The sequence below is a fragment of the Mesoplodon mirus genome, assembly GCF_964341445.2.
Source record: "Mesoplodon mirus genome assembly, chromosome: 8".
In the NCBI taxonomy this organism is placed as follows: domain Eukaryota; kingdom Metazoa; phylum Chordata; class Mammalia; order Artiodactyla; family Ziphiidae; genus Mesoplodon; species Mesoplodon mirus.
In genome coordinates, this window is record NC_138984.1 from 86,591,245 (window position 1) to 86,604,446 (window position 13,202).

General features: G+C 37.1%; 1 protein-coding gene across 7 annotated transcripts in view; it reads left to right on the plus strand.

The window, feature by feature from the left end:
• METAP1D (methionyl aminopeptidase type 1D, mitochondrial) overlaps positions 1-13,202 on the plus strand; it is an 80,832-nt gene that overhangs the window by 66,891 nt on the left and 739 nt on the right. For all 7 annotated transcript variants that reach the window (XM_082629997.1, XM_082629996.1, XM_082629998.1 and 4 more), the window contains 4 exons: positions 313-355; positions 3,834-3,997; positions 10,909-11,006; positions 12,331-12,378. In XM_082629997.1, coding sequence (XP_082486123.1) covers positions 313-355; positions 3,834-3,997; positions 10,909-11,006; positions 12,331-12,378 — 353 coding nt within the window. The remainder of the gene's footprint in view (positions 1-312; positions 356-3,833; positions 3,998-10,908; positions 11,007-12,330; positions 12,379-13,202) is intronic.

The window sequence follows — 13,202 nt, forward strand, 5'->3', positions numbered from 1 at the left end:
CCATCTTAGATTTTTAACCATCTACTATTGCTTTGGCTCTTTGTAAAATTAAGGTAACTATTAAGTATATTTTGTTGAGAATAAGTAGATTTTTTACCAGTGGCAATACATGTTCATTTAGGTATTTCTAGTAAAAAATGATGTGACTAACATAAATTAAAGATTAAATATAGTTATTCCATTCATTCCTTCTCTGCTCTGAATTATCATCGCAACTCATTAGGCTTGTGATAGTAGTCATTAGATATTTATTTTTATATTCCTTTTATTGGGATCTGTCTGTCACCATTTTTTTGCCTGTTTATGTTTTAGTCGACCTCTTCAGGATGGAGACATTATCAACATTGATGTCACGGTGAGTAAATCATATAAAAAATAGTCTTTGATCAACTTCAGAATTGCCGGTAGCAACAAGAAGAAGAGTGGATTGAAAATGTGAACTGCACCGATGGAAGTGCTGTTTATTTCTAGACCCAGACACAAGCAGCTGGTTTCCTTTTTTGTCTTTAACTCTGTGTTTATTCCAAGTAAACCCAGGCCTGACTTGAATTTAGGGCTGGAATCAGATGCACTGAGATCAATGTTGGCCTAAGTGAAATGTCAACCCAATCCTGCTATGTGTCATGTTTTTGAGAAGGTGTAATTGTTATTGATCCACTGTATAGTTAATGCAGAGCCCACAGTACTGGGCAGCTGCTGAAGCTAGATATGTATGAGATGAGCTAACGCGAAGAAAGCCAGCATTTTTCCTTCACTCTGCCAAGATTGATCTTCCTCTTCCTGCTGATTTTGAGTGGGGCCTGTCATTATCTTACTCTGTCATTAGGCGCTACATTGGCCTGTGTGTGTCAGTCTATTTGGACAGCAACTCTTTTGCTAGCAGTGTTCCCTAGATTTATTAAAATCCCTGAAGGTAACGTTGTATTCCATTTCTGGTATAGAGAGCCTTGAACTCAAAGCGTACAAGCAGAGTGCTTTTCTCTCTGAACTTCAGTTTTCACCAAATGGTTAACAGCCTTTCTTTTAAATAACAGCCCCAAGTAATTTAACACAGGAACTTCAAACTGTACAAGCTCTAACCTTTTCTAATTTCCTTAGCCTTTCACTGTTCTCAGACTTGGGTTATTTGTGCTTTGGCAGTTCATTTTACTAAAAAAATTTGTAATGGTACCTTTGTATTATGGAGATTGTGAATAAATTCTATACATCTGATGATTAATAAATACATTTTAAATAAATAAATATAAATTAAACATCTGATGAGAACTAGTTGAGATAGCATTCAAGGAGTACAGTTTCTATTAATGAGGAAATATTCTTAATAATAGTGATTTCATATCCAGACCATGAACCTTAGGTGGGAGTGGGAATGTGGTGGAGATTGGCATCCAGTAGTTTAGTTCAGTCCAATTTTTAGTCGTTTAAATTAATTCAGCTTTTTTTCTTCATATCAATTGGTCTTAGGATATAGCCAAATATTCTTTTATTGCTGATGCTCTTTCCTATATCATTTTGTCCTACTTAGAATACTTGAACATTTGTTCTACATATATTGTTGCTATCTTTCCAACTCAGAATATGTAGAAGGAAGTATTTTATGAAGTGTACCTGAAATGAAGTATTTTTCATGATGCACTTTTCTTTTGGATTGTACCTGATTTGGGGGCTCTTCATTTATTATCTCACCTAATCGCCCCCTAATAAAATATTGCTTCTTTGAATGAAATCAGCATACTCTTCCTTCCTGTTTCCAATGTGTCCAAAGAGAATAGTCCATGCCTTTTCTAAGTTTCCTGAAGACTTTCAATAAACAATTCCATTTTTAACATTAAAATGGTCAAAGTGAAATATTTTCAAGTGTCTAGAAATGTGAAGGGACCAAGAAAACATACAGGTCAGTATCTTAAATTATATTTCTTATGAAATATTTTATTAAGTGAAAGACTCCATTATTAGATCCTATACTTTCATCAGAAAATACTCATTGCATTTTGTAATTGTTTACATTAGTATATATCACAAGAAAATCGACTTCATTCCCCCTTGAAAGTTGAATGTTTAAAAAAAGATAATGCGATACCCATATTAGTTGCTCAATAAATATTTGTTAAATAAATGAAGTATAAAACAAGAATAGTTTGTGGGTAAAAACAGTAATTATAGATAACTGCCACAGACTTTCAAAAGTATTATTTCCATATATATTGAATCTTTCAAGTAGTCATTTTATAGGCTAGCAAAAAGTAATATGAAAAGGCAAATAAAGATTTTTTAAAATACATTTTTACTTAAATAGCAACTATACAAACATTCAGAGTTACAATTTTGTTTTAATAATTACTCTTTATTAGTAAATGTTATATACTTGTGTATAAAATCAAAACTTATACTCTTTTGGATTACAAATGGAAATAAATATATAAAACACTGTTTCATTGCAAGGTAATTAAGGTAATTTGATGTAGTAGCGGAAACACTTGATTAGAAGCCAATAATCCATCATATTAACCTGGTTCTACCTCTGTATTCTGCCACTAACCTTAGACAAGTTACTTGTCTGTGCCTCAGTTTCCTGACTTACAAAGTGAGGATAAAATAAAGACCTCCTGGGCCTCCCTGGTGGCGCAGTGGTTGAGAGTCCGCCTGCCGATGCAGGGGATACGGGTTCGTGCCCCGGTCTGGGAGGATCCCATATGCCGCGGAGCGGCTGGGCCCGTGAGCCATGGCCGCTGGGCCTGCGCATCCGGAGCCTGTGCTCCGCAACGGGAGAGGCCACAACAGTGAGAGGCCCGCATACCGCAAAAAAATAAAAAATAAAAAAAAAATAAAGACCTCCTGCCTCCCTCACAGAGTATATTTTTTAAGCAGAAGAGTATACATATTAATTTGGAATTAAAACAGCTCAGATAAATCTCTTTTTTATTACAGTTTTGCATTCTATTTCATGAGAAAGAGAAATGTGAAAAATAATTACATAGGACAAGTTTATGCAAAATAGCAAATTCCATGCTATATCAAAGGATCAATATTCAACCAGTCTCCTCTGCCTTCTATAGTTATTACAGTGTTTGGTAATTATTGATTTTTATAATGAATCTGGTGTCTTTCAAGATCCTACAGGGCCTTCTGAGTCATTGAAGACAGATAAAATGCTATTTTCTGTAATTTTATTCTTAAGCCTGTTTTGTTACATTCTGATTCTTTAAAAATCCATGTATAGTGTTTTCTGTTAACATTCTGCTATCTGGGACATTTGATTAAGATTCCACTTCCAGACAGGATTTTTCTATAACATTTTTCATTCCGATATTGAGCCACTTCAGTTCTTGGAACTGAATTCTCCTTCTGTCTGTTATAACACCAACATGTCTATCTTATTTCTTCTTGCCATTATCTATCACTTCCAAGTGTGGGACTGGTAAATAAAAGATAAGTATCTTTATGACACTGAAGAAACTTTTCACTGTGTTAAATACTTCTGGATTCTCTAAACATATTGTAGTAATTGTGGGTCAGTGTCTTTGGTCACTATTTCTGCATATATAACTTTGTCTCAGAAATAAAATGAGGACTCAAAATGTTAAAGAACATTGCTAATCCTAATGCTGAAATAGCCATACTAGTCACAAATTTAAGATTTTGCAATATCATTGCATGTCTTCCTCTTCGTAATTTCTGTAAGGCTATTTCTTCTTTTTTTGTAGGTAAACTTGACAGGAATTCGGAAGGGTGAAACACATGAATCTACTAAATATATAAATGAATGCAATGTAGACTTTAGGAGAGTAGATTTTTAAACAAGGACATATTTTTAAATTTCTGCCTGTGTTTAGGTTTACTACAATGGCTACCATGGAGACACCTCTGAAACATTTTTGGTGGGCAATGTGGATGAATGTGGTAAAAAGTTAGTGGAGGTTGCCAGGAGGTGTAGAGATGAAGCAATTGCTGCTTGCAGAGCGGGGGCTCCCTTCTCTGTAATTGGAAACACAATCAGGTAAGCCTTACACTGACAAGTAAAGGGAGGGTTGGCAAATGGTACAAAGGTTATTGGTGTCTTGGTATAAGTTGATGACATGTTTTACTATTCAGAACCATCATTTCAGTCTGATATCAGTATGTGAACTGCCAGGCTGCTGTGTTGTTCCCTGAGTTTAAAAAAAAAAATTTTTTTTTGAAGTGAATTATATCAGGTCAGCAAAGAAACTTATAGAACCAACAAGCAATATTTTTGTGACTGCTTTAGTTTTAGCTTGACATGTTGGTCTGTAGTGTTCCTATATTCAAAATTACACCAAACGTGGAAGGAGTAACTAAGAAGGGGTAAGTATCCCAACTCTTGGATAGTGAGACAGGAGAAAAGCTAGATTTTATAAAGGCATGAAGTGAAACGTATTCCTGTGATAGAAAGACATAAAGCATTGGCTCAAGCAAGCCTTACCTTTCAAATTGGTGGATTAACAAACAGCCTGAAAAGGTGATCTTCTTTTTTTTTTTTTTTTGCTCTGGTTCATTTTTCCTATAAACCATTGTTTACTTTCCACACAGGCTTCTATGCTTGCTTTTTGAGAGTATGTGTATTTTCCGAATTCAAGACTTTTCTTTGTAATCTGTTACCTACTTTAGATCTCTTTTTCTTCCCCATAACTGTTTTGAAGTAGACATACGGAATATGTGTTTTCATTTAACAGTAACATATTTTGTTAAAGATGATCACATCAGTACCTTTTAAAGTACTGTTCTCATTAATATCAACCATTGAATACTTCCCATTTGTCTGAAGGATGGAAGGCTTAGTCACCTTGAAAAGATGCTGCGTTTTTTCTTTGTAAGCCTTCAGATACTTTAAGAAAAAAGGCAGTAAAATATCAGTTAAATGTATTTATGGCTTTAAAAATATTGTAACAGTGTCTGAATCAAACTTTAGTAAAATCTCTTTGGGTTATATGCGAGAAGCTTTTATTGAAGACTTTGAACAAAATTGTGTTTTTGACAGTTTTAAATTATAGGCTAACTAGCCTGGGAAAAAAGGATAGTGTCTCTCTGTTCTTTCATAGGAAATGTTGAATCAGACCCCTACTGGGAAAAGAAATTTAATGCATATCTCACTATCTTACTGTCCATGAATATAATAGAAATGAATTCAAAATGCAGTTTTATTTTTGCAAATGGGATGAGTCGATAGATGTACCTCATATTTTTGAACACCTAGGGTTCAACAAATTTACTGGTGGTGCTCTTGCATTTTAACAAAATTTATTCTTCAGTAGAAGGGGGCAGAGAACACTAGATTCTTATTCAAGCATTCTATCGAGCTCTGCATTCATGGCTGTGTCTAAAGGGCATGTCAGCCTTTGATTCTCTCTGAGAGGTAATTATCCTTTTCCTGTCACGGAACAACAAATGATAGCTAACTACAGAGGCACATTTGCAGTAGTCACATTCATCAACTGCAGAAAAAAAAATTCAATTTAATTGTGCAACACAGCTGCACATGGGCTTTTGAGCATTTCTGTTGTTCTCCCTGTCTCGCTATTCCTCCCTCCAGATCTATTTTTTAAACTTTTTTTCTGGTTATTTTTTCCCCTTTTTTGTCTCTTCTTCCATTTTTACTCTCTGTACTTTCTTGTTAAAGTAATTTTCCTTTGTGGCTCTCATTCTTTTTTCCCCATTGAAGGCTATGAATGTAGAAAATTATCACAATTACTCATATAATTGAGCCTCTTTGTAGCAAGTGCAACTCCAGTAGCCTTTCTCCATCATGAAAATGGTTTCATTATAGGGTTTTTCATATTCTCTGACACCATCTACACAGAGGAACAGGCGTGCAGATGAGATGTACTAGGAACAGGCTAGATCAGTAAGGTCACAGTAGGAATAATTAGCTCTGCTATGGAAAGAGCATCTAGGCCTTTTACTGCTACATAAATGTACTGTCCGTGGCTTTTAGTCACAAAAAAACTTACTAACAAATGGAGCTCCCGCCTACTACTTTGAAAAAAAGATTTGTATCAACACTACAATTTTCCATCATTAAGACTAATAACACAGAGCCTAGTATACATCAAGGGGAATAAAAAGAAAAATCTCACATTCAAGTGGCGGCTGGGTGCTGACCTTTGTTCCCTTTTTTTGTGTACGACTTAACTCTTTACAAAAAAGAGCCACACGCCACACCAACATGCAGGTGAACTCCAGCTAGTACTAGCAAAGCATAGCATTCAGTCGGAAAATCTGATAAATCTCCATGCAGGATAATGCATTTCATTACATATTCACTACATTAATTCTAGCTACATAAAAAAAAAGAAGAAGAGTAAAATTGAAAGTGACATTGGATTTTAGCTATCTGGATACAAAGGTCAGTTTTCGCAGAGGATGAATTTGCATGTACAAGCTCCTTTGAAAACCAGATCAGTCCCGACAACTGCACTTACGAAACTATGTGAAAAATAACAGACAATGAACTTTTTCCTTTACCCTAATGCATTTCATTATTTAGATGGTCTATGTCTGCCACTGAGGAGGAAACTGGCCCCAATTCTAACAAATGTTTGTTCTGATGTGTTAAGGCAGTGTTTCTGGACATCTATTATTTCGCCTTTTCTCATTCAGGCAAAATCTCAAGGGAGTAAATAAACAAACAGTCTCCACCTTTAAGCCAGAAATACTCGGAATCATTACAGACCTAAAGTTGACAAACATCTTTCAACTCAGCCTTGTTTATTTTAAGATATTCACCATCTTTTGCATAGCCTCCCTCTACTGATACACCATGAAAAGAACATTCAAGCATCTTTCAGTAGTATTATGTCACCAAAAACCTGGTGATCTTTATAGGAAATTTTGAAATTTTCTGAAACCTAAAGGATAGGATGGTATCTCTGAAGAAGTATTGGCTAAAAGACTTTAACGAAAAGAGTTCTCTCTGTGCCCTTCTGCTTCGTGAGGGATAGCTAGTGTTCTTTAGGTTACAGTGTTATTATACTCACTGTACTTGCATTTGCTTTAAAATATTTCTAAATCTGTATTTTTGCAATTACCTCTAGATGATATGAGCTGTGCATATGAAGATATTGTGAATGTGTAGATTTATGCATCACAAATATGTGACAGTTCAATCAAAAATAATTTAAACTTATACTTGTAAATGTCATGATGAAAGTATCAATGAATGGTTTTTAATGTTTAATTCATAAGTATATGTTTTGATATTAATTTAGAAGAATATAAAGCAGATTTTTAAAAATCTCTTTCTATTAGATTATGCACATTTAAACAATAAGTGGCTCAGGCAAAATAAGTCATTTTAATGTCATCTGTGATGGATTTTTCTTGACAGCTACTGTAAATTACAATTACACTGCTTCTCTCTGCACATGAAAGTAAGCATTGCAATAAATTATCTTTTATTTCAATCCATCATGTCTGCTTTTCAGAAACAGAAAACCTCAAATAAAAGTTCAGCACTATTGTAAGAAAAATACAGTAATTTGTGATCCAGTTTGAAACAAAAAAAATGTACCACTCTTTTAGAAAACAGTTGTTGGCTTTCAAAAATATTACTAATTGTACTTAAACATTCCTTGTCATTAAAGGGAACCCTTGAATTTGTGCATTCCTGCATTCAAAACTACTGCTTAAAATAAAAATCTGGAAAGATTAAAGTAAAATTCCATAACTTAGAAAATCAGGTGCCATTTGAGATCCTTTAATTAGATATGTGACCATTTGGAAATCAGTGCTGTTTATAGAGTTCATGAGAAAATGGTAATAAAACAATTTTCATGTGCATTTTTATTTCTTTAGAAGAGTATGTACTTAAATATAGTACTCCTCTGCCCTCTTGGAGAATGTATTCTTAGTCATAAAATGTAGTTTAAGTGTATCAAGAATTTTAATTTATCTAGACAAAACTTCAATTGAGGAAAACTATCTCATGAAAGGGAATTAAATTAAGAAAATGATCACAAGATGAAATTCCTTTAGAGAGATTTTTCTTTCAACTCTAAACTGTACCTGAAACATGAACTGTAATAATACAGTATAATTTTCAGGTAAGTTCATAAACTACTTTTATACATCTCCTTCCTCCTTTCCCCTCCTCTCATCCCCAAATATTCCATCTGAAGGGCTTCAAATCATAGATGTACTCAGGCTCAGGTGAGTGGCTGTCTTAGAAAATTTTTAATTAGAGAAAATCAGAACAGAAGAGCTAATACCAGGAGCGTTCTTTTGGTAGATTTTAACAAAAAAGGCAGATTTCATCTGTGAAATGTCCAAGGCAGGAAGACCCTCATGCTCAGAAATGGGTCATGACCCTCGATGGCTGGTGTTGGGGAGCAGTTGTATACTTCTTGGGCACCCCTGCCCACCCAGCAGCTTCCATTTTCCCCAACACACCAGTCAAGAGAAGCACGTGTACTCCACTTTCCCATGCCACAGCTAGGGATCCTAGCCACTTGATTCCATGTTAGAGTGGAATTTGCTACTACAAATTGCTTGGATTGCCTCCGCAAAGTTAGATTTAAACCCTAGAATCAAGTAAATAATCTTGTGCTTCCCTTATATTCCAAAATAGAAGAACAGTATATGGTAGAATAGTAGAAGGGGTACACTTTTCAACAGTAATTAGAAATATTAATGAAATTTTATTCCATTCAGTCCCAGGAAGTATGTGTTAAAAAGCGAACTACCAATCCAAAAGGAAAATACCCTAAAAAGCAGACTTAGTTCCTGAGAATCAAGCACTGAGATGGGTGCTTAACCAAGGAACTGAGGGAAATTTGTCCTGTTCTTTTCCTCTTTCCACACAGCTGTGAAATCCTCTGACCTTTGCATCCATGACACATACATTCTATGATCCTCCTATAACCAGAAGTTCCAGCAGGATCCAGGCAGTAAATTGTTGTAGAATGCACTCAGATATCTTTAGCCACCTAGTAATTGCACAGCTTCTTTTATGAAGAGGAGTGAGAGTTATGGGGGTGGGGAGGGACCCCAGGTGTTTTTTCAGAGTGAGCTTTCTTCCTCTCCTCTCATCGGAAATTAAAATGAAGATTGCCATTGTAACACACATTTACGACGTAGCTGTGATGCCTGCCAATCAGAGCCTTAAAAAAGAACAAAAACAAAAAAAAACTAGTTTGGTTATTTTAAGAAAAGAAAATAGAACAGTTTATAATGAATCCTCTTAGAATTATTGAGGTTTGTTGGGACATAGATAACATAATTTACAAGTTTAGATAGAACCTATTCTTGTAAAAAAAAATACTAGATCAGTTTATCTTACTAAATAATCTCTCTTCCACCCTCTATCCACCCTCCATCCTGAGTTTCTATTCAGAAATTGTGTGGTACAAATAGGAACATCTTGGAAAAGTTGTAATACCTCCTGTCCAAAGTGCAAAGACACACAGAAATAAGTATAACCATAAAGAACAACTTAAGAGATAAAAGCATTCACTTACCATTCCTCTCAACACATGCATAGCTCACCTATTTCTGCACTGTTACATGGAAATTAAATCTGAATGAGAGGCTGCCCACCTGCTATTTATAGTGACATCCTGGCCTAAGTGAAGACATTTTACAGGTCTGGAGATGAATGTTAAAAATGTATACAGAAAAGTATATTGACAGGAATGCTCATAAAGGTGCTGGCTAAACACCTTTGAGTTCATGTTAAACTAAACCAAAGGGCTGTTGGAACCTCTAGTTTGGGATCTAAGAACTTTGGTTTTGTTAAGAATTTAAACAGTGGGCCTGTAAATCCCAATCCATTATTATGGTTAGGGTTAAGGCACTTTGCCCTTCATCCACATGAAAATATAGATTGTTAATGATATGTATGTTCTTGTCTTTCTGGTGCTCCCAGAAATGAACATGTTCACCTGATTGCGAAAACGACTTCTTAACCTTGTAGGTGAAGATTTTAGGGTTGGATTGTAAGATTTCACTTATATGGGATAGATGGAACCCAAAAGATTTGCATGTAGAAGTAACTAATGAAGCACTAAGAATTAGGAATCACAATACTAGCTTCACTTAAGCATCGTAGCGATTAAAAAGCATTTTTAATGAATTTTGTTAATGGTGTAAGTCTTTAGTAGAAATCCCAAATAATCACAAAGTTTTGGAGTGTTTCAAGGATACTGACAAAGTAGATGTGACCTTTTGTGTGAGCGTGTCTGTTTGTAAAATGTTTAATGTTCTGAAATAGACCAGAATAAGGGAATTATAGAAGTAGGAAGTCACATTTCAGATTGTAATTTTTTTGTTTGGTTCCCAAATCAGTGGTAATTTGCACAGCCTTTTTGTGAAACTCCATACAAATCAGGCAGATTTTTATGACCTGCATTACCTGTACATGTATCTTGGTTATATTGAGCTATATATGTGTGCATGCACACTCATCATCTAAAAGTGGCCTTGTTTGAATGCTGTACTAATGCTTCCCTGGTGGCGCAGTGGTTGAGAGTCCGCCTGCCGATCCAGGGGACTTGGGTTCGTGCCCCAGTCCGGGAAGATCCCACATGCCGTGGAGCGGCTGGGCCCGTGAGCCATGGCCGCTGAGCCTGCGTGTCCGGAGCCTGTGCTCCGCAACGGGAGAGGCCACAAAAGTGAGAGGCCCGCGTACCGCAAAAATAATAATAATAAAGTAAATGAAGCAAATTACTGTGTTAGATACATACTTTTTTTTCTTCATTTATCCAGAGGGAGTTGTTACAAGCTGTGACAAAATTTAGAAATTTTCCAGAATAATGAAAACAAGTTGTTACCATCCGACTCTAAATATAACTTATTTTTTTCTTTTTCAGAGAATATTTTGAAGTGACTTTGTCTTATCTGTGTATGCATTTAAAATGATCCAATTTAATTAAGTATTTTGTTTGGTTACTTTTAAAGCCAGATAACTCATCAGAATGGTTTGCAAGTCTGTCCACATTTTGTGGGACATGGAATAGGATCTTACTTTCATGGACATCCAGAAATTTGGCATCATGGTAAGAAAGTTAGTTTGGGAGCTGTTTATTGAATGTAATCAGTATAAAGCAGTTTTGCTCCTGAATCCCTTGCTGCAATTTTGAATCCACATTGTCATCCTTTCCTATGAGTGTGTGGGTGGGAATGGGGGGGTCCTACCTAATCGTAACCAGCACATTACTATGTTATTGAATTAGAGCCCAGCCATTTGTGTCCCAAAATAAAGTTTGTTTTGCTTTTTGTCTCCTGAAGGGTGATGGCTGGAAGGCACAAGGGATATTTGTCTAGAAAAAGTTACTGAAAACAAAACGCCACAGCATCAATGTCCCAGCAGCATGCACATATGACTGTTTTCTGTTTTTCTTTTTCTGCCCCCTTCTCAAACCGCTGACTGTTGTGGTTAAACTTCATTACATCCTACACAGCGTTGACAGCTGATGTATTTAGCAGCGTGTACTCTTAGTGATTTCTAGATTATACCCACCCTGTGTTCTTTCCCCAGAATCTCCTGTTTTTCACTGCCTGGATGTGTACCCTACAGTGAGAAAGCAAGGGTGGGCCAGAAAGGGTGGGGTATTTGGGTTAGGGTAGGAAGCAGTTCTATGGAGTGCCCCCAAGGGGGGTGCATAGCTGGACAGGGACCAAAGGAAAGTTGGTCCTAGAGCCTTGACCTGTGTGCTTGTGGTGGGAGCAGCCCCTGGAGGAACTACTGGCTGGAATCCACCCCCTGGAAGATCCCTAGAGACTCAGCAGGTCAGAACTCCCTTTGGGCCAAAGAGCTCCACCAGTGGCAGCTCATAAGAGGCCCAGGCTGGAGTGCAGAAAGGGCCTCTTAGTCATGTGCCTACCCAGCGCCAACACCTGGAAATATTTCAAGTCACCCCTCTTCTTGCCTCCTACCAACCTGCTTTCCCTTTGACTCAGTTCCCAAGGTGTCTTACTCTTTGGGTTGGAGGTGTGGAGGGCAAGGTCCAGGACCCAGCGAAGCCAGGAGACCTCAGAGCAAGTGGCCAGGGGTCAGTGGAGAGGGGGAGCCCAACAGGTGTCTCAAGCACCCAGGCTGCTTTTGCTCAGCCTTGGTGCACCCTTCCTGGGGGCCCTGACCCCAAGCTCAGAAAATGCAAAGGCTGAGGCCTAGGAGCCCTGTGCTTATTAACCCATGGGTGGTAGCTACCACCCAGGATTCTAGAAACCTCCACCCTTTCTTCCTAAAATAAAACATAAATAAGATAACCATGTTTGTTGAGTAGCCTAACCCCTCTAATTCCGTTTCTCTCTGGCCTCTCCATTTCCCATTCCCGCTCCCCACACCCATTGTTTTCTGTTTTTGTTTTTGTTTTACAGCGAATGACAGCGATCTACGCATGGAGGAAGGCATGGCATTCACCGTAGGTCAGTGCTGAGCTCCTTTTCAGAGAGCAGTGGATCCCTCGCGGAAGCAGCGGCGCTGGCCTAGGCCAGGCAGTCCAGTTGAAGGACTAATAAAGCCAATCAGCATAATTAAATAATTCAGATGCATAGCAAATCTGATTAAATAATATCCTCGAGCCCCATCTTCCTAAATCAGATACTTACCAACACATTTAGGAGACGGCAGCCGTCCGACCTTTAATTCTGTTACCAGTGTAATGTGGTGGTTGGGTTTTTCGTGTTGTTTTTTGGGGTGTTTTTGTTTTCGTGTTTCATTAACACCCAGTAACTAGAGGCATTTATGTCCGTTGCTCCCTGTCAGCTAGTGACATACTCTCTGGTAACCCATTCCTGGCTGATCATGTGATTGGTGTCACCACCAAATTCCAATCACCTAAGACCCTGAAGGCATCATATTTCTGACTGTGGGGCTTAATGGAGAAGCAATTAGAGTGAAATAAGAAAATTGTTATTTGCTGATTAATGAACATTTTGAGCATCTTTTAAAAATTCAAATATTTTTTAAAAACTGACTGGTATTCATAAGAGGGACTGGTGTTTGGGTGGTTATTATCCACAGGGTCCTAATTAAGGCTTGATTAAAATGCCCTTTTTTCCTCTAAAAAAATTACGAACTAGGCAACTTCATAACATTTTTGAATGCCATAGCGTTTCCTCTTCCTACTGTTTGGTTTGTAGCATACTATGTAAGCAACATCAATTATCAGCGCTTGCAAGATGACAACATGAACCCGTGGGGGGAAGCACTTGCAGGGATGGGGGAGAACCTTTTTATTCTCTTTTTT